Genomic DNA, 27,322 nt, shown 5'->3' with positions numbered 1-27,322 from the left:
GGTGCATGACTGACTGTATGAGTGAGTGATTAAATGTGTCTCACTGAGAGCATGAGTTGGTGACTAAACTGTCTTAATTTGTGCATCATTATGTCTGTTGTGTTAGTATATGTTTGAATAAGTAAGGTGTGTATAACTGTATAGTTGAGTAAATAGAGGTGTGATTGGTTCTTTGCATGACTGACTAGGTGTGTGAGTAACTCCATGGATAAGTGACATTCTGTAAGTGTCTGTTTACACTGATTGTATCTAAGGTTATATTAGAGTCGGAAGAGGTTCATCGTATTATCACATGAATGATGTCATCAGTGATGTGATCAGTAATGTCAAATGAGATGTCATCATTGATGTCATCAGTGATGTCATCAGTGATGTCATTTGAGATGTCATCAGTGATGTCACTGACCATGTCATGAATGATGTAATATGTGACATCATCAGCAGTGGATTGCGGGTGCGCGATATATAGTTAGCGCAACTAACTATATATGCGAATTTCAATGGTTTTATGCGAGTAAAATAAGGTTTTGTAAATGCTAATCCCTAACTATATATGGTCTATAACCTATGGTTTTTTCAGTGAATTTTCAAGGTTTTGTAAATGCTAATTCCTAACTATATATGGTCTATAACCTATGGTTTTTTCAGTGAATATATATATATATATATATATACTAGCAGCCCGCCCCAGCGTTGCCTGGGGCAGAAAGGGGCTGGGGGCAGCATTTTAATCCTTTGTGCACCCCCACCGCGACATTGCCCAGTCCGCTGCGTCACTGGAGAATGCGCAGTGTCCACTATTTCCCTGTCAGGCCCTCACTGGACAAAGGCAGCTTTTAGTCATCAGTGAGGTCAACTGCGCGACCCTCCTGCACTCTTAGTTGGTAATGGCGCCTCGAACGGTGAGAGACCCGTCAGTGGTGCTACAGCCTCAGGCGGCACCTGCACGTCGAAGGTGAAAGCCGTGCCCTGTGAGGTACTTGGCACTAAACAGAGAGTCAAATCCTTCAGACGCCGTTCCGAAGCTGCACGTCCCGGCTTCAGTCTGTCGTGCTGGGCGAGCCCAGCGTTCGGCATATTTACACACACCAGCCTTGATGGAGGAATTCCTCTCACGCCCTCCCACCAGCGCGTGTAATCCCACGCACTTCAGCACGCCGGCAGAGGCCCTTGTCCCAAAGCTTCAGGTAATCCCTCCAGATGCACTGCGCAGTCAAGTGTGAGTGTGCCTCGCGCCTTGAGCCTCCGCCCCGGCTTTGTAAACCCCCCCCCCCGAGGTCCCGACTTACCTCATCCGCTGCTCCTCCCCGCGCTGCCATTGCTCCTCCGCTTCTCACTGCTCCGCAGATCCTCCCTGCGCTCATGTTCTCCCCTCTTCCTGTTGCTGGTGAACTCCGCTCCTCCCCTCACGCAGTCGCTCCTCCCGGCGCTCATGCTACTCCCCTCATGCATACGTCCCGGCCGGCGCTACTTGCAAGGGACTACTTTATTTTTATTTGTAAATATTTTAAACAACGTTTTTTTTTTATGTAGCCTATGTCCTTCTGCCTGCCCTGAGGTTTTCTAAGATGTCTTGGGTGTTCAGATTGGTGGTGTAGTTTTCGAGTTTACCTGGCTCAAAGGTGCAAGTTCTCTCTTTATAATAGTAGTATAGATATATATATATATATATATATATATATATATATATATATATATATATATATATATATATATATATATATATATATATATATATATATATATATATATATATATATATATATATATATATATATATATATATATATATATATATATATATATATATATATATATATATATATATATTACCTACTGGCGGTCGCCAGTAGGTATATATAGTTAGGATTTTTTCTCTATGGGATTTTTGAAAATTCTATGTCTAATAACTTTGGCGTTTGTGGACGGAATTGGCTGAAATTTTCAGGAAAATGGAACATTTTGTTTCTGAGCAGCCCCTGACAATTTGGGGGGGTTATATCAAGGGGGGGCCGAGAAAAAAGGGGGGTCCCAAAACGCGTTTTTCCCATGTTAATTTCCATAGGGCGGTTGGCCTCACTTTTAGCTCGAACGGCTGAATGGATTTGCACGAAACTTGGCAAAATTGTAGGGACTGTTAGCCCGAAGTGCCTTTGCTAGGTCTCAATATATGTGCTCCAGTGGATTTTGAGTAATTTAGGTTCAAAAAAAGATATATATCTGGGCGGAGCCTAACCACACATCTGATCTGATTGGCTGTCAGCACTTCATCCAAGAAGTGTTGGCAGCCATCTTGGGACCAATATACATGATAGCACCTCATTAAAAAGCATTGTAGTTAATAGAGGGTTTTAGGACTTTAGTTACATTATAAATCATTTGTTGATGGTACCATACTCGTTTTAGGAATTGTGGTGGGTTCTAAGGTGATTTTACCATGTGAAAAAACCTTCTGCTGTGATATCATGAATATTGTTTGAAAGAAAACTAATATCTCATGATTTTCCCACAGTGGTTTGGAAGGGGATCTATAAGCTAAACTGAAAGCATATTTTCTGTAAATTCACATTTTCTTTCTCAGTCATGTGAAAATGAAGTCTGACATTCTCAGTAAAACCTGTACATCCAACAAGGACAGAGACTGTCAGTTGATTCCTTTGTGCTCTACTGCAGCCTCCTAAAGTGTTCTAAAGAACAACTAGAGCGCTAACAGTCCTACGTATTACAAAGGTATAGCACACCTGGAGCCATCGTGATGGGAATAAAGTGGTAACTCTTAAAACATTTAATTTAAAAAGGAACAAAATGAGGGGGTATATTATGCAATAGAAGGTATTATTAGTGCTGCAGAAAGAAAAATCAGGGCACATTTTGAGTGACTTTTCAAATCCTCTTCTATTTCATTAAAAAATTCTGACATGCAGTCTCCCAAAATGGCCACCAGAGACAAAAGAGCCCAAATGTAGCCCAAATATCACCCAGATGTAGCCCAAGTATAGCCCAATGACAGAATGTCCCAGAGTGTTCTAAAGAACAACTAGAGCGCTAACAGTCCTACTTATTACAAAGGTATGGCACACCTGAAGCCATCTTGATTGGAATAAAGTGGTAACTCTTAAAACATTTAATTTAAAAAGGAACAAAATGAGGGGGCATATTTTGCCATATGAATTATGATTAGTGCTGCAGAAAGAAAAATTAGGGCACATTTTGAGTGACTTCTCAAACCCTCTTCAATTTCATTAAAAAATTCTGACATACAGTCTCCCAAGATGGCCACCAGAGACAAAAGAGCCTAAATGTAGCCCAAATATCACCCAGATGTACCCCAAGTATAGCCCAATGACAGAATGTCCCAGAGTGTTCTAAAGAACAACTAGAGCGCTAACAGTCTTACTTATGACAAAAGTATGGCACACCAGAAGCCATCTTGATTGGAATGAAGTGGTAAGTCTGAAAACACTCAATTTAAAAAGGAACAACATGAGGGGGTTAATTTTGCCATAGAAAGTATGATTAGTGCTTCAGAAAGAAAAATTAGGGATCATTTTGAGTGACTTCTCAAATCCTCTTCTATTTCATTAAAAAAATTCTGACATGCAGACTGAAACATGCACTTTGAATACCAGCAGCAGACGTCCCTGGTGAGCAGTAGCTTTACTACAGTGATCTAATGTGCAACTAGAGTGCTAACATTCAGAATTTATGGCAAATGTGTGACACATCTGAATGCCTTCTTGATGGAACCAAAGTAAACAAGCATTGAAAATGCAATAGATCTCGCCCTCGTTTAAGTTAAAGCCATTCTGTTTGTAATGAGGTGGCTTTTTAGCTTTGCTTTTATTAGTGTTTTTTCAACTTTCATGTAAATAACATGCATCTGTATGCATATAAGTATATGTATGCATGCATTTATGTTTGTATTTATATAGATATACAGATGATATATGTTTATATATGTATGTATATATATATATTCACTGAAAAAACCATAGGTTATAGACCATATATAGTTACGAATTAGCATTTACAAAACCTTGAAAATTCACTGAAAAAACCATAGGTTATAGACCATATATAGTTAGGAATTAGCATTTACAAAACCTTGAAAATTCACTGAAAAAACCATAGGTTATAGACCATATATAGTTAGGAATTCGCATTTACAAAACCTTATTTTACTCACACAAAACCATTGAAATTCCATATATAGTTAGTTGCACTAACTATATATCGCGCACCCGCAATCCACTGCTGATGATGTCACATATTACATCATTCATGACATGGTCAGTGACATCACTGATGACATCTCAAATGACATCACTGATGACATCACTGATGACAACATCCAGTGACTGTATGTTTCTGTAAAGTTAAAATATGTCTTACATATTGAAGAATGAGTGGATGTATAAGTGTCTGGATGAAGGATTTAGTAGGTGCATGACTGACTGTATGAGTGAGTGATTAAATGTGTCTCACTGAGTGCATGGGTTAGTGACTAAACTGTCTTAATTTGTGCATCATTATGTCTGTTGTTCTGTAAACTGTTGCATGTGTTGATAAGTAGCTATATGAGTAACTATATGGGTTATTGATTGGTTGCCCAAGTATTTGTATGGGAGACTGAGTGTGTGTGTGGGTGGCTGGGAGGTGTATGACTCTGTGCATAGATGTGTGAGCAGTTGATTCACTAGATGTATGGTTTCAAAAGTGCATGTGGAAACAGCTGTATGGGCGGTTGACTGTGTGCATGAGTGTATTGATGAGTGAATGGATATCTCAGTGCTACATGTCAAAGTAAGTACATATGTAAAACACAGTACATGTGAGAGTTGACATATATAAATAACTGTGCATAAGAGCCAGTGAATGTGTGAGTGGCTGTATGGATCATTGTTAACTTGTATCAGGGATTGTATAAGAGAGTAAATATGTGTTAGTATATGTTTGAATAAGTAAAGTTTGTATAACTGTATAGTTGAGGAAATGGAGGTGTGATTGATTCTTTGCATGACTGACTAGGTGTGTGAGTAACTCCATGGATGAGTGACAGTCTGTGAGTGTCTGTTTACACTGATTGTATCTAAGGTTATATTAGAGTCTGAAGAGGTTCATCGTATTATCACATGAATGATATCATCAGTGATGTGATCAGTAATGTCAAATGAGATGTCATCAGTGATGTCATCAGTGATGTCATTTGAGATGTCATCAGTGATGTCATTTGAGATGTCATCAGTGATGTCATCAGTGATGTCACTGACCATGTCATGAATGATGTAATATGTGACATCATCAGCAGTGGATTGCGGGTGCGCGATATATAGTTAGTGCAACTAACTATATATGGAATTTCAATGGTTTTGTGTGAGTAAAATAAGGTTTTGTAAATGCGAATTCCTAACTATATATGGTCTATAACCTATGGTTTTTTCAGTGAATTTTCAAGGTTTTGTAAATGCTAATTCCTAACTATATATGGTCTATAACCTATGGTTTTTTCAGTGAATATATATATATATATATATATATATATATATATATGTATATATATATTCCTTCGAGTTTCCAACGTTTGACCAGAGCATACAAAGCAAACATGGAAAAGGGAATAAAGCCACCAAGTAAGCGCGTTCCAATTTTCAGTGCATTTATTCGTGAATGAACAGCCCACCAGTCGTCATGACGCGTTTCGCCTCAGCCGAGGCTTGATCACATGTCATGCAAGGAGAGTAGGAGGCAACATATATAGTATAGGTGGTCATGTGACCAATGCAACATTACACAGTTTTTAAAGTCACAGTTACAGATTTGGTAATAATACTGGGCATAGTGCCCTATTTCCATACATAAAAAATCCCTGTTTCCCACACTGATTTAACAGTGTGAGAATATTTCATAGCAGCAAGGTGTAAATGTGCAAATGCGCAAGTAGCTAGATACAGTACATTGTAACTTATATTTAGAAAAAGTTGTTCTCTAAAAAAAGCAAATATATATACATATCATTGTACAAAATTAATATATGTACACAATATAAATATTTTAAATTTCCTTAAAAAATTAAAAAAGGAAAGCCATCATAAAAACCACTCCATTCCAAAACAATTGCATTATTTGTTTAAAAACCAATGTGGATTTCATTGTTTGTTAATATTGCACATTTACCAGGGATTAAGATGGAAGGTATGTGCTGTACTGTGGTTCACTATCACACCCAAAGTGGGTGAAAATTTTTAAAATCTCCTATAGATTGTTATGTGAATATTTGCACAATATATGTGTACTCCTAAGGGGTTGTATTTAAAAAGTAAATATTAAAGTGATAGTGCTATAAACAATTAGAATCATAATTGAAGAAAATTAAGATTTCAGGCTGCCGAATCGGTTTATGTTGGGTATGCATCCAATTATCACAACTAGTAGTGGTCTTTGTGTATTGTATCACAGACAAGTATAAAGATCTTCACTACTGTTGAGCCCTCCCGGTTGTTTGCTGTTAAGCTCTAGTATATAGCGCGTTTCCAGAAGGCGCAACTTGCCATCCCTGTCCCCTCCTCTTTTAAGGGGCAGGACTGAGTCTACCAGATAGTATTGTAATAGGTCTGGATTGCTGTTGTGTGAGCTCTCAAAATGTCTAGCAACTGGATAGGATTGGTCCTTCCCTGTGATGGCTCTTAGGTGTTGCAGGATGCGTTTGTGTGCCGGCAGCCGAGTGCTGCCGACATACTGCAGACCACATGGACATAACAAGATGTAGACTACAAACTCAGTTTTGCATCCTAACTTCTGTTTGATGGCTGTTGGCTTGTCCTGAAAGGGACTCTGGTAGTGGGTTTTATTGATTGCATGTTTACAGGCTTTGCATGTTTGACATTTTTTGAAGCCTGTAATTCTTTCCCACCACTTTTTCGGGACCTCAATAGTGTTGCTTACCAGGGCACTGCCTAGTGAGGGCGATTTCCTAAAGGTTATTTCAGGTCTCCCTTGTACCAACCCGCCTATAACAGGGTCCCCCTGTACCAAGTTCCAGTTTTTCATAAATATTTTGCGAATTTCAGCGTGTTGTTGGCTATAGGTAATGATTGCCCTGCATTGTGTCTCTCCCTTCTCTTTGGTTGTAGCTGGCTGGTGCTCTAATGTTTGCTGTCTTGTGAGTTTGGCAGTTTTCTTGATTGCTTCATCAATTATTTTGTTACCATATCCCCTCTCTAGGAATCGCTTCTTGCTAAGATTTTGCGCAAGGGTGCGCTCCTTTTCTGTGCTACAGATTCGCTTGAGGCGTAGCATTTCCCCATAGGGGATGCTACGTATAAGGTGGCAGGGGTGGTGACTAGAAGCGTGTAGCACGGTGTTGCCTGCTGTTGACTTTCTGTGCAGTTTTGTCTGGATATGTCCGTGCTCAATGTATACTTCAACATCTAGAAAGTTCACAGATACGTCACTTATGGTTGAAGTAAATTGTAAATTCAATTCATTCACATTTAAGTTCTCAATGAAGGCCCTGGCACTGTCATCTGAACCCCTCCAGATCAGGAAGAGATCCTCGATGTATCTCAGATATAGTACAATGTGTTGCTCAGCAGTGGTTCTGTGCTGTCCCATGAGAACCTGCTCCTCCCACAGCCCCATGTGAAGACACGCAAAGCTGGGGGAGAAGCAGGATCCCATGGCAACACCCCTTAACTGCTGGTAAGCCTGGCCATCAAATGTGAAGAAATTCTGCTCTAGGCAGATGAGCAGCATTCCCATGAGCATTCTAGTATGGTGTGCATGTTGTGGAGGGCGCTTATCAAGATAGAACTGTGCCCCTTTTAAGCCATCTGTATGCCTAATCGAGGTGTACAGGGAGCAGATATCTAGTGTCATCAACAGGTACTCACTTTTCCATTCCAGTTGGGACAATTTACAAATAAAATCAGTTGTGTCTCTGATATAAGAGTCCAAACCTTTCACCCATTCTTGCAAAAAGAAATCTATATAACGTGACACATTCTCTGTGGAGCTGCCAATCGCTGAGATAATGGGTCTCCCGGGAGGTTCAAGTGGGTCCTTATGAACTTTTGGTAGCAGATAAAACGTTGGGATCACTGGGAAGTCTGTTTTGAGGAATTTGAATTCATCCATTGTTATTAATCCACTACTTCGCCAGGCCATAAGTTTTTCATTGAGGTTTTTCCATGCCAATTTGATCGTCACAATGTTAGATTTACGATAGCAGGCTTTGTCTCCAAGCTGTTTTTCTGCTTCTGCGATATATTGTTCGCGTTTCCACAGAACAATATTCCCACCCTTATCCGCCTGCTTCACTACTAATTTCTCATCTGATTTAAGTTTTTTAATCAGTATGTTGTAGCGTTGGTTTTGGCGTGCAATGACTTGGCTCTTTTTGTTGGTTTTGGTATATAGTTTCTTGAGATCTTCTACAATAAGTTCTTGGTAAATGTCCAGGTTGTCATGAAGAGAGACAGGATTGAATGTCGATTTGGGTTTAAAGGGTGTCATCTTGGTTGTTCCAGATGTCTCATTATCAGCCAAGGTTTGTCCTTCATTTTGTAATGCCCAAATTTTTTCAAAGGAGGGTGTTAGTAGAGAGGGACTTGCTGTGATGGATTCCACATCTTTCCGACGGGGCTGTAGGCGATAGTGTTTTGTCAATTTTCTTACAAAGCGGTAAGTGTCCATACGTGTGCCCGCATAATCAAAGTTTCTCGGTGGGCAGAATGAGAGGCCTAGACTTAGTATCTTAGTTTCGTTGGCAGTCAAAGGAGTATTTGTCAGATTAATCACAGAGGGGGTCCCTATTGTTGTCCCCGTTTCTTGTTCCATTTCTTTGGCTTGGTTCTGTTGGCGCCAGTTGATTTTGTGGTAGCGGCGCCGCTCAAGGCGTTTTCGGTTTGAGTATTGTTTGTTTGTGAGAATTTGACTCTTGGCCTTAATGTGTCTCGTCGGGCCTCGCACAGGCGGCTTACTTCCTGGGCCGGCATGAGTGCTGTAAACCCCAATGGAGTGCTCCTTTGATCCATATCACTGCCTTCCGTCGAGCTCAGGCTAACTGAAGAAGCCGAGCTTGCAGCTCCCCTCATGGTTGTTGTTGTTTCATTGTTGGTTTTCGGCTGGATCTTTATTTTCTCGAACCTCCGAGCAAATGTGAAAATATGTCCGTTTAAGTAATCAAGTCTGTCCCTCTCAAATTTGAAAGCTTTTCGTTTTTTTATTATTTCCTCCTCTTTGTTCAATCGTACTTCCATCTCCTCTCTCATTTTTTTAATCATTGTCTCATCTTCTCCCAGGGTTTCCAATTCAGCTTCAACGTTCTCTATTTCAGCCTGGATTTTAATCTTATCACTCTCCGCATATTTAATTAGGATAGCCATCAATTTTGCCGATGACTCCAAATTTGCTGTAGCCCACTCTTCTAACATGCGGGGATCAGGCGTTTCATAGCTGGGTGCGAGTGTTATCCGGAGGCCGCGTGGAACTCGTCCGACCTCCAAATACATCGAGAGAGATTTGTTTTCCCACCACTTGGACGTTTCTTTTTTAGTTAATTTTTCAAGTTTCCGGAAGAGATCTCGTGCATTTGGGTTTATGTTGCCCGTATTGGCAGTTGAAGATGTTGATGCTGTTGCCCCCCCAGCCGGGGTGACAAATACAGATTCAGCAGCCTGCTCCCTACTCCTTATCACGGCAGCCGACATGGTGAATTAGGCTAGTTGGTTTGCACTAAATTGGATTGGATCACAACTCTCAAATAGACAGTTCCTGAGAGTGATTCCTTGCGCACTCCTCACTGCGACATTCATACGCAGCCCTACCTTGACCCGGTTGTCGGCGTGTCCCAATCTCGTTCAGACACTCGGCTCCTTCAGTCAAGTCGGGCGTGTGCTGGCTCGCAGGGGCTTCTCGTGGCTTCCTCCACACCGGAGTACGATGTCCGGTTCCGGGTTACGGAACCTTCTGCTTCCTGCCACTTCTCGCCACTTTAGAGGAGGGGCTCTATTCGTGCCTTGGAGGCCACCAGGCACAAAGTATTCCTTCGAGTTTCCAACGTTTGACCAGAGCATACAAAGCAAACATGGAAAAGGGAATAAAGCCACCAAGTAAGCGCGTTCCAATTTTCAGTGCATTTATTCGTGAATGAACAGCCCACCAGTCGTCATGACGCGTTTCGCCTCAGCCGAGGGTTGATCACATGTCATGCAAGGAGAGTAGGAGGCAACATATATAGTATAGGTGGTCATGTGACCAATGCAACATTACACAGTTTTTAAAGTCACAGTTACAGATTTGGTAATAATACTGGGCATAGTGCCCTATTTCCATACATAAAAAATCCCTGTTTCCCACACTGATTTAACAGTGTGAGAATATTTCATAGCAGCAAGGTGTAAATGTGCAAATGCGCAAGTAGCTAGATACAGTACATTGTAACTTATATTTAGAAAAAGTTGTTCTCTAAAAAAAGCATATATATATACATATCATTGTACAAAATTAATATATGTACACAATATAAATATTTTAAATTTCCTTAAAAAATTAAAAAAGGAAAGCCATCATAAAAACCACTCCATTCCAAAACAATTGCATTATTTGTTTAAAAACCAATGTGGATTTCATTGTTTGTTAATATTGCACATTTACCAGGGATTAAGATGGAAGGTATGTGCTGTACTGTGGTTCACTATCACTATCACATATATATATATATATAAAACCTACTGGTGTTCGCCAGTATAGGTAGTTATAGTTAGGACCATGTTCCATAGGAAAATAGTTTTTGACTTGCCTATATCTTTGGCACTATTTGCCGAATCTTCACGCAATTTTCTCAAAAAAGTGCAGCAGTGATTCTTGTTGCGCATTTAAAGTTTCTAGGTGATCTGGCATCTGGCAATCAGGGGCCGACACAAAAGGGAAGGTCAAAAGCATGCATTTCCCATGTTAATTGTCATAGGAATTTTAGTTCAAGTTCAAGTTTGGAATTTGTATAGCGCCCTATATACCCAGAGGGTCTCAAGGCGCTTGGGGGAAGGGGAAGTTTATTTGTCAAATATCCAAGTTTTTAGTTGTTTTCTGAAGGTGAGGTGGTTCTGGGTAAGGCGGAGATGGGTGGGGAGAGAGTTCCAGGTCTTGGCCGCTAAGTAGGAGAAGGATCTTCCTCCCATGGTGGATTTATGGATGCGTGGGATTGCGGCGAGGGCTTGTGTGGATGATCGTAGTTGGCGGGGGGGTGTAAAAGGACAGGCGTGTGTTGAGGCAGTCGGGTACTAGGTCGTAGAGGGCTTTGTGTGCGTGGGTAAGGAGGCAGAACGTTATTCTCTTGTTGACGGGAAGCCAGTGGAGGTCTTTCAGGTGCCCGGAGATGTGAGCTCGGCGGGGGAGGTCCAGTATAAGTCTGGCTGAGGCGTTTTGGATGCGTTGGAGTTTTTTCTGGAGTTTGGTGGTGGTTCCGGCGTAGAGGGTGTTTCCGTAGTCCAGTCGGCTGGTAACCAGTGCGTGGGTGACCGTTTTTCTTGTTTCGGTGGGGATCCAGCGGAAGATTTTTTTAAGCATGCGTAGGATGTTGAAGCAAGATGAGGTGACGGCGTTGACTTGTCTGGTCATTGAGAGGGAGGAGTCTAGGATGAAACCCAGGTTGCGTGCGTGGTCAGCAGGTGTGGGTGCAATTCCCAGGGCCGGTGGCCACCAAGAATCGTCCCAGGCGGAGGGGGATGAGCCTAAGATGAGGACTTCAGTTTTGTCCGAGTTCAGTTTTAGACGGCTGTCTTTCATCCATTCGGCTACTTCTTTCATTCCTTCGTGTAGGTTGGTTTTGGCGGTACTGGGATCGTTGGTGAGGGAGAGGATGAGCTGTGTGTCGTCTGCATAGGAGATGATGTTGAGGTTGTGTTTGCGTGCGATGGATGCAAGGGGACTCATGTATACGTTGAAGAGGGTGGGGCTGAGTGAAGATCCTTGTGGTACACCACAGATGACTTCGGTGGCCTCTGATCTGAAGGGGGGGAGGCGGACTCTCTGAGTTCTACCGGCGAGGAACGAGACTATCCAGTCTAGTGCTTTACCTTGTATCCCGACGTTGCTAAGGTGTTTGATAAGGGTGGTATGGCAGACTGTGTTGAATGCTGCGGAGAGGTCAAGTAGGATGAGTGCGGTTGTTTCTCCATTGTCCAGAAGTGTCCGAATGTCGTCAGTTGCTGCGATGAGGGCGGTCTCCGTGCTGTGTTTGGCTCGGAAGCCGGATTGTGAAGGGTCGAGGGATTTGTTGGATTCGAGGAAGGCGGCGAGCTGATTGTTGATGGCTTTCTCGATGACTTTGGCAGGGAAAGGAAGGAGTGAGATGGGGCGGTAATTCTTGAGTTCGGTGGGGTCTGCTGTGGGTTTCTTCAGGAGGGCGCTGAGTTCGGCGTGTTTCCAGCTTTCTGGGAAGGTGGCAGCGTTTAGGGAGCAGTTGATGACATCTCGGAGATGGGGTGCGATAACGGAGTCTGCTTTGTTGAAAATGTAGTGGGGACATGGGTCGGTTGGTGATCCTGAGTGGATGGAGTTCATCAGACGGATGGTTTCTTCAGTGGAGATTGGGTTCCAGGCGCAGAGGTTGTTAGGGGGGTGTTTAAGTTCAGGTGGGGGTGGTGGGGCTCGGATTTCAGTCTCATTTGCGAAGCTGTTATGTATGTCTGCGATTTTGTTGTGGAAGAATGAGGCTAAGGAGTCGCAGAGGTCTTGGGAGGGGGTGATATCGTTCGTGCCGGCGGGGGGGTTGGTGAATTCTTTGACAATGTTGAATAGTTCCTTGCTGTTTTGGCGTTGTTGTCGAGTCGGTCTTTGAGTGCTGATTTCTTGGTGGATCGGATCAGTTGGTGGTGTTTGCGGATGGCGTTCTTGAAGGCTGCCTGGTTGTCAGAGGTTCGGTCTTTTTTCCAGGCTTTCTCGAGGGTGCGGCAGGTCTTCTTGGAGTTTTTGAGGTCCTCATTAAACCAAGGGGCTTTATTGTTGATTTGTTTGGATTGCTGTTTTTTCAAGGGTGCTAATTCATCAGCGCTGTGGGTGATCCATTGTGTGAGGTTGGTTGCTGCAAGGTTTGGGTCCGATGATTTTGTAGGGAGGTTTTGTTGCAGTGATGTGAAGAGTTGGTCGGTTGTAATTTTGTTCCAGTTTCTGCGCGGAATTGGTTGAGGGAGGTTGTGGGTTGTAGTCTTTTTGTAGCTGAAGTGAACGCAGCTGTGGTCTGTCCATTGGTGGGCTGTTGTGTGGTCGAAGGAGATATGCTTGCTGGAGGTGAAGATTGGGTCGAGCGTGTGCCCTGCGTTGTGAGTGGGGGTGTTGACAAGTTGTTTGAGTCCGAGATTGGCGAGGTTGTCCAGAAGGGTGGTGGTGTTGCTGTCATTGTTCTTTTCTAGGTGGAAGTTGATGTCTCCTAGCAGGATGTAGTCCTCGGAGGGGAGGGCGTGAGGGGTGACGAATTCAGTGATGTCTTCGCAGAATTGTGCGCGGGGTCCTGATGGTCTATAGATGAGGGTGCCTCTGAGTGTGGACTTCGGATCGGTGTGGATCTGGAAGTAGAGGTGTTCGGCGGTAGCGAGGTTATCGTCGGAGCTGGTAGAGATGCGGATGGTGTTCTTATGGACGATGGCGATGCCTCCTCCTGTTTGTTTGGTGGTGCGATCTTTTCGGATGATCTTGTAGCCGTTCGGAATGGCTATGGCGATGTCGGGTGCTGAAGGTGTGTTCATCCAGGTTTCTGTGAGAAAGGCGATGTCCAGCGTTGTGGTGTCAAGTATGTTCCATAGTTCGATGGCGTTACTGTGGACCGAGCGAGCGTTGAGCAGGATGCACTTCAGATGGTTGGGGTCGGATCGCGGTTTGGAATCTGAGGGTGTGGTGGATTTCTTAGTGCAGTTGTACTTGCAGGAGTGGCAGGCGAATGGTCCATGGGTGCGTCCAGATTCGGCTTGGTAGCAGTTTGGTGAACGGCCGGGATTAAGGGCTGAGAGGGTAGCTGCATTGTATGTGATGTGGGAGGGGTGGGGTTTGCGGGGACCAGGGGGTCTGGCGCTGGGCGCGGTCTTGGCGCGGATGGAGACACGACTACAGCCCAAACTGCTGAGCGGAATTACACCAAATTTGCCGAAAGGAGGCTGTTGGTCCAGAAAGCCCCCTTTTTTGTAAATTGGTGTAAATCCGTTCAGTAGTTCTGGAGATATTAAGGGAAATTCAAATGTGTTTATATAGGGTCGCAGACTCTCCAAGGATTCAACAGTCCCTGTGCTCAAATCTGATTGGATGCCAACACTTCAAACAGGGAAGTGTTGGCAGCCATTTTAGGACTCAGCTTCTGCTGAGTCACAACAAAAAACATAAACAAAAAGAAAAAAGGGCAGGGTAGGAATACCAATACTGTGACCCCTGGGCCTCTTGGGGGGGTCCCAGAGGGATCCTGCCAGGGCAGAAAATTGCTTCTTTAAAATAAATTTCAGCAGGAGCTGTGCTGAAACTGCAGCTCCTGCTGAAAATTTAAAAAAAGAGAAGCACAGGCTACCACATTCTCTATTATTTAGCCCCCGTGTAGGCCAGGTCCCGGGAGCATGCAGCCATAAAAATAAATGACGGGGGGTCTCACAGACCCCCTGTGCACCAGGGATCACCCCCTCCCTTAAGAAATGAGTTGGGGGCCTCGTGGACCCCCATTCCCCAGGGACCATCAACTCCCTGTGGCTAATTTATTTGTTGGTGGGGGGTCTCACAGAACCCCTGGGGCCCAGGGACCACCACCTCCCCAGGGCAAAACTGATTTTTAAATGAAGAGGGTGTGTGTGGCCCTCTCCTGGACCATTGCCAGCTTGTAAAGTTATCTGGTGAAGATGCTTGAGGAACAATCACATTGGCAAAGTTACAGACACACAAGGTTACTGGATATATTCCCTCGGCGTCCTTTACGCATCTGTAGTGTCGGAGATGCACTATACATTTACCCAACCTTGTAGCACTTATTAATTAGCCAGTGGAAAGTACTCCATCTGGGCAGAGGTGTCGGGCAAAACGGTGAGTTCTTCTTAGATAAATATGCAGGGCAAGATTGAGTCTGCACAATGCTCATTCCACAGAAATGAAACCATAACGGGAAGTCCTTACAGATATAAACAAAGCAGGTGGCCGAGTTGAAGCTCTACTTCTGTAAAGTACTAATCATTTTAACTTTGTGTGCATGGCCAAGGCAAAGCAAGTGGACTTTCTCTGCATTTCCACTGTGAAAAGTTTTCTGTAATCCATGATAAAGGTGTTTGCATCCTTGCTTTTATCAATTGCAATATCTCATGTAGTGACTTTTAGAAGGGGGTTCTTTCTTGTCACCAGTTGCTGTGTGCAGGGTCTATGTTTCTCCCTTTTAAATGCCTTCAGTAATGTCCTAAATCCATAGCACCACTCACACATCCACTCACAAACACAGGTGCTCACACACCCACTCAGATCCACACAGCTACTCACATTCCCACTCACAGACCCATAGCACCACTCACAGACCCATTCACAGACGCACACAACCACTCACACGGCCACTCACAGACCCATAGCACTACTCACAGACCCATTCACAGATGCAACCACCAGCCACAGGCCCACACAGACACTCACAGACCCATACAGGCACTCACATACCCACTCACAGACCCATTCACGTACTCATAGACCCACTAACAAACCCACCCAGACACTCACACACCCACTCACAGACCCATTCAGACACTCTCACACACACTCACAGACCTACTGAGACACTCACCCACACACTCAGTGTCAAAGGTTAGTGGTTATTTTTAGGAAATAAAATACTAAAAATCCTTAGAACTTCACTTAAAAAACACAAAGGTTACAGGGATGTTATAGTTGGGAAACAACATTTAAAAAAATCTTAGAAATTCACTGCAAAACCAAAGGTTACAAGGACGTTATAGTTAGTAAATTGAATTTAATTTTTTTTTTAATTCACTGAAAAAAATAAAGGTTTAAGAGACCTTATAGTTAGGTTCACATTTCACTGGTACAAAACCAGTCAAATTCCTCAGTTATGGTTACCTGTGATAACTATAACTTACGCCCCTCAATGCAATGGTTACAGTGATGTTATAGTTATCGTCAGATTTTACTCATACAAAATCAGAGAAATTCATCCGTTATAGTTAGCCGAGTTAACTATAACTCGGGCCCCCGCAATGCATTGCTTATGACCTCACATATTACATCACTCATGACATGGTCAGTGACTTCATTGATAACATCACTGAAGACATCTCAAATAACATCACAGATTAAATATTCTACAGAACTACTTACACACCCATACAACCTCTCATACACCCACTCACAAACCAACAAAACCACTCACATACCGATTCATATACCCATACAAGTACTCATACAATCACTCACTCATCCATACAGCCACTCACACACCCACTCACTCACTGACAGAAAAATGTAATGATGCAATGCATGCATTGCAATAAATTAGTAGCCTTCGGACAACAGTCCTTTGAAGTAATTTTGCAGAAGAACAGGAACCACAGATGCAGCAAATAATTTTTTTCTTTCAATTTCATAGTTTGTTCCTGTTGAACAATTGTTTTGTGTAAAAAAGTTCATTTTTCTACGTTTTGCCAGCAAAAAAAAAGAAAAAAAAAGTTATTTTAAGAACTACCTCTACTGGTTAAAAAAAGAACTAAATTTCTATGTTTGTATGTAAAAGTTTGTCATAGTGAATGTCAAAGTGTAAAACTATAAGGATGTGGTACAGCATAAACCTATAAGGTGTTTACCTATAGTATACTGTACTACTTTCAAAGCACTGAAATGTAACATATGTATATAAATATGTTACAACTCAATGGGCCAGATGTACGTAATCTCATTTACCTACTCATAAATACCGAGGGCCCGATGTAGGTAATCCCAGATTACCACTTCTTAAATACCGAATCATACCGATTCGGTATTTAAGAACTGGCAATGGGGATGTAGGTATTTTTACCGAATTAATTACTGATTCGGTAAAATTCGGTAATTACCGATTCGATAATTACCGAATCTGTATTTGCCATTGATTCCTATGGGCCTTGAAGCCCATAGGAATCAATGGCAAATACCGATTCGGTAATTACTGAATCGCTAAATACCGAATCCTGCCAGCGGGAACAGGGTGTCACTTTGACACCCTGTAGCACACCTGTTTTTGGCTTGTGTGCAATGTGACACACATACATGCCACATGGCACAGGTGTACATGCACAGATGTGCATGTACACAGGAATTCCTTATTTACCACCCAATTGTATTGAGTGGTAAATAACGAATTCTTAGACGCCTCTAGCACTGTCAACAGTGCTACCTACATTAGAATTTACATATTTGGTATTTTTACCGAGTCTGTATTTACCGATTCGGTAATTTTACCAATTCGGTAAATACAGAATCGGTAAAAATACCATATCTGTAAATAAATGCCTCCTACATAGGAAAAGGCATTTACCGGTCGGTAATGGCCAAATTCAGCCGTTACCGACTGGTAAATGCCTACCTACATTGCGTCCCAAATCATACCCCTCAATATTTAAGAGTAGGTAAATGGGATGTATGTAATTTCTCTTTTGAAATTACCGAATCTGGAATGGATTAGCCCAGATCCGCTGCAATTTCATGCTTGGAGGGCCCGGCTATTAGCAAAGTATAATCTAGAACAGGCAATCTATGCTGTGAAGGACGTGCTAAAAGACTAGCGGGGGGAAATTTGGGCTCCAGTTCATCATTGGATACAGGCAGAATTAGGAACCTAGAAGACTTCTGTCTAATATCAATTAAAAAGACTACTTTTGCTTCTTTTTCGATATGCGCATCCGTAGAACTGTAATGTATCTCTTTTTTCTTTCCTCTTATTATGTTTGTGTATACCTTCTCAGTATGAAATATGTATCTGATTTGCTTGCAATAAAAAATAAAAGCAATATAAATAAAAATAAAAAAATTAAATTACCGAATCTGTATAAAAGTTTTTTTGGTCAGTTGTACTTACCTTATAAATGAAATATCTGTGGAAACGAAAAAACAAATCAGTTATAATACATTATTCACAATACAAGAATCAAAGCAGGAGAAAAAGGAAAGAGGAGTTAGGGAAGGGAAATGAGGGAGAGGGAAGGGGGAATTAGTGCAGGTGCGTTAACAACAGTGAGTCTAAGAGAGAGGGAGTGATGGAAGAGTACAGAGAAAGTAAAAGGACACAGGGAGTTTTGTAAAGGTGTGTTTGAAGTGTAGTTAGGTGAGTGACAGAAGGGGAATTAGTGAGTGAGCAAAGGAAGGAAAGAGAGGTGAAGGGGAGTGAACCAGAGGGACTGACTTAACATGAGTGGGTGAGAAGACTAAAAAGAAGGGGAGTGAAGTATAGGGAATGAGGATAAGTGAGGGAAGCACAATAAAGGGACAGGGGTGACGTAGGGTAAAACAATGACAGTAAGTTTGATGAAACAGAGGTGATAGAGGATGAATAAAGGCGAGTGAGCATGAGACTAGAAGAGTAAAAGAGTGAGGAAATAGAGGGAGTGAAGGAAAGAGTGAGAGAAGGGGACTGAGTGAAGGAGCAAAAAAAAGTCAGTGACAAAATGTGGATGAGTTAAAGGGAGTGAACATAAGAGAAAGGGAGTGAGAAACTGAAAGTATGAAAGCAGTGAGGTTAAGAGAGAGGCAGTAAGGGAAGGATAGAGAGAAACAGAAATAAAAAAGTAATGAAAATGTTTTTTTTATTAGTCGTACTTACCTTATAAATGTAATATCTGTAGAAGAGAGTAAACAAATCAGTTATAATATATATTTCACAATACAAAATGCAAATTAACTTGTACAACATGTTATATGGTTTATTTTTGCTGTTCTCAGAATATATTGATTTTCACTAAAAACAGTGATTTCAATACTATTCATCATATCACAGCGGGCAAAAAAAAACACAATCAAAATGATTGTGTTTAAAAAAAAACATAAAACTTAGAAAAAACATATCTTAAATGTTTTATTCCAAAGAGCAATTTCTAAGATACAGTATCTCATTATTATACTCTCAAACTAAAGTGATATAGAAACATATATTAACCACATTTACCCGAAATACGTATTCTTCATTTACATACCTTTCCACATGGCCAAATGGTATACAGAAAGTCCTCTTTTTGGAAATTACTTAATAGTAGTTTTAAACTTCCATTTACCCGACTTTCTGAATGAAAAGTCCAACATCTATTTCATCATCTAACAATAATTATATTTGCACCTCTGACTTACTCTTGATTAACATTTCCTATAATACTGATATCACTCACTATGTGATACACTTACACTACCTCTATGACAACTACCAGTTTACTAATTATCTTGATCACTTTCACTCACAAACTAATTTTGAACAACACACTTACTTTTATTAACTGCTCGAATCTTCATTGTCCAATTACTTTCACTAAAATTTCGGTTCTAAAAACACTAGGTAAGAATTTGTTAAGTCAAAAGGCAAACGTTGTTTGAAAATCAATTGAGTATCATTACAAACTTATGTAAAAACATATATTATTAACATTTACCCGAGAAACTCATTTTTCATTGATATACTTTCCCACATGGCCAAATAGTACGTAAAAATTCCTTGGTTTGGAAAATACTTAATAATACTCTTGACCTTCCATTTCCCGACCTTCTGCATGAAAAGCTCCAACGTCTTTCGTAACACCTAACAATATTTATATCTTCACCCAAGGATGTGTATCATGTCCATAAAACCTTAAACAACCAGTAAACTATCAGAATCTGAACATCATATAGTATCCTGATGACTAACTTTTATTAATTGCTCCAATCTTTCTAGGCCAATTACTTTCCTAAAATGTAGGTTGTAAAAACACTAGGTAAGATTTTTTTAAGTCAAAAGGCAAACGTTTTTGGAAAGTCAAAACAGTATCATTACAATAAGTCCAGCCTTTTTGACATTTTAAATAAGCTGTATAATGTCCAGATGTTGTTGAAGGACCATCATGGAAAATAATTGCTACTGTTACAAAGGTTCTTCCTGAAATTGATAATTGAGAAGCCACAAAATCCTTAATTAAAGTTGTTAATTTAGTTCGATCAGGTCTACATCGTTGGAACATTAAAATTACGTACTGTCCATAACTTTGTATAAATAATGTTGATAGCATTGCAGAGTTACATTGGGTACAAACCATGTTTTGATCAGCTGCTCTAACTAGATTATTAAAAGACACTGATTTGCAGTCTGGTAAAGTCAAATATATAAATCTTTCAGTATCTACTGTTGTACTACTTGAAAAGGAACAATTATCGCAGACATGTTGCCATTTATAAAAAAGGCAAAAAAGATTTTCAACATCTATACCTTCCTCTTGCAATATAACAAGCATGTACATTGGAAATTCCTGACAATCTTCCTGAATATTTTGAGAAAATTGAGTTATACCAGAACATATGTCTAAATCATTTCGAATATCAGAAACACTTTCTATATTTGTTCTATCACTGCTACATTTCTCAAACACAGTATTCAACAAACAACAAAAACTTTGATCCGATTTTTAACAATCTGTTCTTGCAAACTTTACATTAGCATAGCAGTTGACACCAGAACTGTTCTCAAACTGAAATCCAACAATATTTTCAACAGAATCCTCTTTGTTTCTGCTTACAATTACTGGTTCATCTACTTTTCTTTTTTTTGCTACAGCCTTGCTACACATTTTCTCATTTCTTCTTTTTCGGCCTACCACACGCTTTTCAAATAGAGAATATTGAGGTAAATTTGGAGCATACTCTCTTCTTAACCTATTATATTCCTTTACACAATTTAGATCTGCACTAATCTTTGTCTCATCAAAATCAATCAAGTACAATCCAGATAAAGTTCTGACTCGAGATAAAGCAACATATGCCATACCCTCCTTGAAGACAGAACTTTCAATATTCATCAAAGCACTATCTACACTTAAACCTTGAGATTTATGAATAGTTACTGAATATGACAAAGAAACAGGAAACTGTTTTCGACGGACATATAAATCTTTCTAAAGCAAAAATTGAACAGAGCAACGACTAAACTGTTGTACTTCTTCAATTCCATCAAATTTAATTTTCAAAAATTAAATTCCATCTCTATTTCGGTAATTCACAAAATCAACAACATGACCCATTGCTCCATTTACTAAACCTCTTTCCATATTTAAATTCCGTCGTAAAATTATACGACAATTTAAACATACATATAGAGTCTTTTCAAAACCAGCAGTTTTAGGAATTGTCTTCTCTAAGAAATCCAACTTTGATTTCAACTTTTCTGACAAAACAATAGTAACTCCTTCGTGCTCTGTTTTATCAATAGCTTCCAGTTTCACAATCTCTTGATTTTCTAACTCTAACATTTTGTTGTTGAAGACTGAACATTCTCGAAGAGTTGGCATCAAGCATATTACAGTTTTGTTTTCAGCAATTTTCTGATAAATAATCTCTGGGAGAATATTTTCCTTTGGAAACAAATTTGAAATTAATCGTGACTGTAAAGCTTCTTTGCAATGTTCAGTTACTTTTCCAATTCTTACATCTTGTAGAATATTTTTATAATCTTCATCCTTTGCCTGTCGCATGTTTTGAAGCAGTTCTGCATATTTAAAATATAACCAGATATTCACATTTCCAATGCTTCCTAGGCACTTTCTTGTATCTTAATGCGTAAGCATCTTAAACACTGGTTGTCCTTTCACTGGAGTTAGCTGCAGTAGATCTCCAAAGACAATGATGTGTTTGCCTCCAAATAACACATCATACTCTGTTTTAAGAATTTGTTGCATTCTTAAATGCACAAAAGCAAGCATCACATTTGAAACCATGCTTACCTCATCAATGATAAGAAGTTTCATTTTCATCAGGACTCTACCAACTTCACAACAAGCTTCTCCAGATAGCTTGTGGTATTGTAATTTATTATCATGCTCTACTGGCAGCATCAATAAACGATGTAAAGTAATCCCTTTAATGTTATGTGCTGCCAACCCAGTTGGAGCAGTAACAACATAAGACAGTGATGACTCTGTTCTTTTCTGCAGATAAGTTGCAATTGATTTAATAAGAAAACTTTCCCAGTTCCGGCTTCTCCACTCACATACAGTCAGACAGGTTCAAATGACGTACATGAGCACTCTTTTTTATCATGACGTAAACCATGCTCAATCTGTTCTGAGACTTCATCATATATTTTTTTCTGCTACACGTTTAGTTGATTTTCCAAATCTTCTAAAATAACTACATCCTCCTGAGCTTGTTCCATGGCTCTTTCCACCTCTTCCATGGCAGTGGCAGCTTCATTTTGGATAATTGGTCCTCCTTGTGGATCCTGACTCAACGAAACAGAACTTTGACTGTCTTGAGAACTGTCTCTACCAATCTCTGCTGCAATGGTAGCTTCTTGCTGTATTTCATCGTTCAACATTTGGAGATAATTTGGAAAAACAGGACATTCTATGGTATACTTGGTTGCATTGAAAGAATCTTCAAAACTGAGAAAATCTCCAAGTAGTTCCTCTTCTGAACGCCATGGCTTAAAGAGTTGCAAAAGAGCTAAATAGTAAAATTCCCTTTTATCAGGAGATTCGCAACTCAATTTACGATGATTAATCAAATGTCCTTTTCTTTGTTTCACCAGACATCCTTCACATCCAATTACAGCATATACTCCTTTATTGATATCTTCTGTCATATTCCTCCTATAAGTATAGCTTTGCAGTACTTCATAGAGACAAACGTCTCAAGATGACTACTTCTATTTGGATAATATGTATCCAACATGTTTGTCTTCAAAATATCTGTACTGTTTGGTTGAAACTCCGCCAAATACTCAATTTCTTGTGCAGACTTCAAAACTCGGTTTCCTGTTGCAGCAAGACCTAGACTCACCCAAATGATGGATCTCGATTTGGCATACAGACTTGCTGATGATAACCGATTTGAACATTCATATGCTCCAATTTCTCGATGTGACAACATCTTCAGACTGTAACTGTATAATTTCTTACTTAGGCTCTTTTCATGCGAAATATCCTCCCACATTTCCTTCAGTTCCGTCTTTTCTGATTTTGTGATGGAAGACGTTACATATCGAGCCACAGCAATAGAGTTGTCAGCAACATATTGAATATCCATGTTAGCATTCCACATGGACAACATGACTGGGTTGTAGTCATTTATGTATTTGGACTGTTCATTTCTTTTCAATTTGTACGTATTTTTGGGAGATTTTCTTGTCACAGTATGTCGCAGTGAAGACATAAAATTGTTCACTCTTCCTTTAGATACTACTGGTCATGGAAATCCAAAACAACATTTTGTGTAGGTTTTTGGCAGACAGCCGGAGCTGTGGGGAGAGAGATGGTGGCCGGGGGATTTGGGTCCTGTTCCCATCCCAGTCGCCGAGCTTAAGAACCTCGGGGTCTGGCTGGACCCCTCCCTCACGTTTGTGTGCCATACCAAACGCACGGCTGCATGCTGCTTTGGCATCCTGCGCGGGCTCCGTCCTGTGCTTAAGTTCTTCGATGCCCCCACCAGGCAACTCATGATCCAAGCTACGGTCATCTCCAGGCTGGACTATGCGAGTTCCTTGTTGGCCGGTCTGAATCTGGCAGAGATTGGGCGCTTACAGAGGATTCAGAACGCCGCAGCTAGAGCGGTGGTAGGCCTCCCAAGATTCTGTCCTACGTCCAGTACCCTGCGGTCATTGCATTGGCTTCCGGTGGCCCAGCGGATCCAGTTTAAGGTCCTCTGCGTCGCCTATAAAATTCTGAAGGGGTCTCCAGCAACGATCCTTACGGCCCTCCTGGCCAACTACATCCCAGCGCGACCCTTAAGATCTGCAGACCTTGAACTGGCCGTTGTGCCGCGCTTCAAGCGGAGTAGGGCTGGTGGACGCTCGTTTCGAGTGCGCGCAGCTGCCCTTTGGAATTCTTTGCCCCCGGCGATTCGCGCTATGAGAGATCTGCTTTCCTTTCGCCGTGCGGTGAAAACCTTTTATTCCCTTAGTTTGTATACATATGTTTGTTTTTTTGTTTAGTTGTGTTGTGCAGCTGCCTTGTCGGGCGCCAGGACACTCCTTAGCTGGAGCATCTGTGCGCCAAATATAAACGCATAACATAACATAACATAACATAACTTCTCCTTGGATTTGAACTTTCGACGACAGTACTTTCCACAGCGATGGGTTTGAAAGCGTAAGACTTGATGCCGTAAATTGTCTTCTTCTGTACTTTTCGGAACAGCACATGTGGAATATTGTTCAATGAAACTCATCACTGTGTCATCCGAATCTGTTCCAAATTTGGGAGCATCTTTGATCCATAGCAGCATATGTATGTGAGGAGCACCTCTTGCTTGATACTCCTTTCTCCAAAAGAAATCCAAAACCTCTCCAAGTGGAGGATTTTTTTTGTTTGTGATGAAAGACATCATAGCTTCAAATCGATGATTAAAATACCTACAAACATTAACTGGATCCAAAGAGCACAGTTCTCCAGGTGTCTTAAATTCTATATTTTCTAAGTTTCCATTTGCCTCTCGAAGAAATCCAAGTAAGTCTTCCCAGGCATACTCAGCACAGCTAAGAGTGAGGAACCATGTAGGAGTTCCTAAGTTTCTTAGCATACATTTCAATTCCCCATGACGACGGTACCAATACTCATTCGTACCACGCTGACATGCCATGAGATTGATTAGGTGAGATTCCAAAATACTGTCTTCCACTTGGACTTTATCCATAAAGTCCCTTGCCAAAACATTTTGAAGATGTACTCCAGATTTCAGTATATGGTTCACAGCATAAGATAGTTCAGAGAAGTCACTCTCAAACAGAAGATGAAACAAATATGGAATGCATTGACGAAATCTTGGATCTTCTGCATATAATCTTAAAGTCCGGTATTCCGACGGAGGAATTTGAACAGGTCGGTCATCATATCTTCCACCTTGACCTGTTGGAAACAATTGAGGAAAACAACGAGCTTCCAAACTTTCTTCCCATACACTTATGGGAATTCCTTTGGCTTCTTTCATTTGGAACAACTCAATAGCATTCCCCATTACTTCTTTGGAATGCAGAGGATGAACACTATAATGCTCATAAATCTGTTCACTTCTAAACACATCTACTTGTTCAATCTGTCCAGCTGATGAATCACTGTCCTCTTCTACAGTTGTTTCCTCTTCTCCTACATATACATTTTTGTAGTACTGAATGTTTTTTACTAAATACAACGTTGCCTTTTTGATTTTCCTAACATCCACTAATTCTTGCCAGATTTTCTTACTCTTTGTAGGAACGCCATTAACTAGAATAACTAGAGGTTCCTCTTCCACTTTTTCTACGCCAATGGTGTCAATATTTTTCTTTAAATCTAAAGGCAAATAAAAAACTCTTCCCTTTAATCCTCTCTGTAAATCTGAAGGAGGCAATTTCCCTGTCTTAGGCTCCATGCGAACAATAGCCTGAAAAGGATGCACACATTGAATCAGAATACACTCATAGGTATTTAAACCCAGCAATTCAGACAGAATCTTTATCAACTCAAGATTATTATGTACAGCTCTAGCAGGCATTCTGTTTTCATTTAATTTATTATAACAATATTTACAAATACATAGATCAGAACCCAAATCAAAACAATTCTCAACCAACAAATAAGTTGCAAAATCCTTCCATTCATTATTATTTTCCATTTCACTTTTAACATATAAATCAACTAACCGAATCTGATTCTTATAATGAGTTCGTCGACAACACACACAAGAAAAATTTGGCCTTTCACTTGAAATGACCTTAAACTTTGTAATTTCATGATCAAAATTTTGAGTACTTACAATCTGTACATTCTCTTCCACATTACATTCTATTACTGTATCATTTTCGGCAGTGTCCTCTTTTTCACCAAAGTAACAAAACTCTATTTCTTCACAAATCTTCTTCACATCTAATTCAGATCCATGCAAAAAGCACTGTTTAACTGTTTTAGCTTAAGTGCTGGACTTTTTGCATAATACAACCTTCTCACTATTTTCCTCACTTTAGTTTGATGCACTCCTAACATCCTAAAATGGTGAAAAGTACTCTGACATACTTTTCTAGAAAGACAAGCAAGTGAATGACTATGCAAACCTGTTTTTTCCCTCACTCTGCAAGGATCTAAGTCTTGTAACATCTTAAACTTTTGTTTTAGACTTTTCTTACTATATGTACGTAAGGAATTGCAAAACAAATTAATAGAATCCTGTCGCACACTACAAATACTACTACAATTCCAAGTATAAACCGGAGCCTTAGGACGTCTCCCTAAAACTTCATCAGCTAACACCTCATCTGCATTTCTAGGCACAATTTTTTCTTTTTCAACTGGACAACCGTCCTTCACCTCATATGCTCGACCACTGGTGTCAACTGCGTGCACCAAAACATTACCTTGAAAGTAACTCTCTTCATTAAAAAATGGCTCACAACTTGATCTATGCTTCCATTCTCCCGAAAAATAGTTAGCTGGACATTTCTCTCATGCAAAACCATTGAAATTCCCCCGTTATAGTTAGTTCAGCTAACTATAACTCGCGCGCCTGTAATGCACTGCTGATGACGTCACATATTACATCACTCATGACATGGTCAGTGACATCACTCATCACATCACTGATGACATCTCAAATGACATCACTGATGACCTCACTGATGACATCATCCAGTGAATGTGTGTCTTTCTGAAAAATAAATATTTTTTTTATATACATATATCTAAAGGTTGATGGAAGAATAAATGGGTAAATAAGTGTCTAAATGGATGTTTTTTTGTAAAATTGATTGTATACTGACTTATTAAGTATACCTTAGTGAATACATGTATTAGCGAGTAATGTTTAAATATGTAAATATCTGTATCAGTGTCTCACTTTGTATATAAGTGACTGCATGGGTTGGTGAGTACCTACAAGAGTGTCTATATGGGTTATTAGCTGGTCTTTTGAGTATCAGAATGAGTGTCTGCATGGTTTGGTAGGTGGTATTAGCGCATAGATACATGAATGACTGACTCACTGTTTGTATGTGTTTTGAAGACAGAATGTGTGCAGGACTGTATGGGTGGATCAGTGTGTGTATGGGTGTGTTAGTGAGTGAATCACTGTCTCAATAGTATCTTTATGAGTAACTACATATGTTTTAAACTAGTATATGTAAGTATTGATG

At 40.6% G+C, this 27,322-nt stretch overlaps 1 protein-coding gene across 1 annotated transcript; it reads right to left on the bottom strand.

Moving 5' to 3' along the window:
• Nucleotides 1–10,883: 10,883 nt before the first annotated feature.
• Nucleotides 10,884–25,812, bottom strand: LOC147723957 (uncharacterized). The gene is made up of 2 exons (XM_086917965.1): nt 24,287–25,812; nt 10,884–10,899 (listed from the first exon to the last, which is right to left on the bottom strand). Exons 1-2 carry the CDS (start codon nt 25,810–25,812, stop codon nt 10,884–10,886), a joined length of 1,542 nt encoding a protein of 513 aa, XP_086774091.1.
• Between the last annotated feature and the right edge of the window lie 1,510 nt (nt 25,813–27,322).

This window comes from Lissotriton vulgaris, chromosome 4_1 (genome assembly GCF_964263255.1).
Source record: "Lissotriton vulgaris chromosome 4_1, aLisVul1.2, whole genome shotgun sequence".
NCBI lineage: Eukaryota > Metazoa > Chordata > Amphibia > Caudata > Salamandridae > Lissotriton > Lissotriton vulgaris.
The sequence above is the reverse complement of the archived record's forward strand: the minus strand, read 5'-3'. Positions and strand labels throughout refer to the sequence as shown.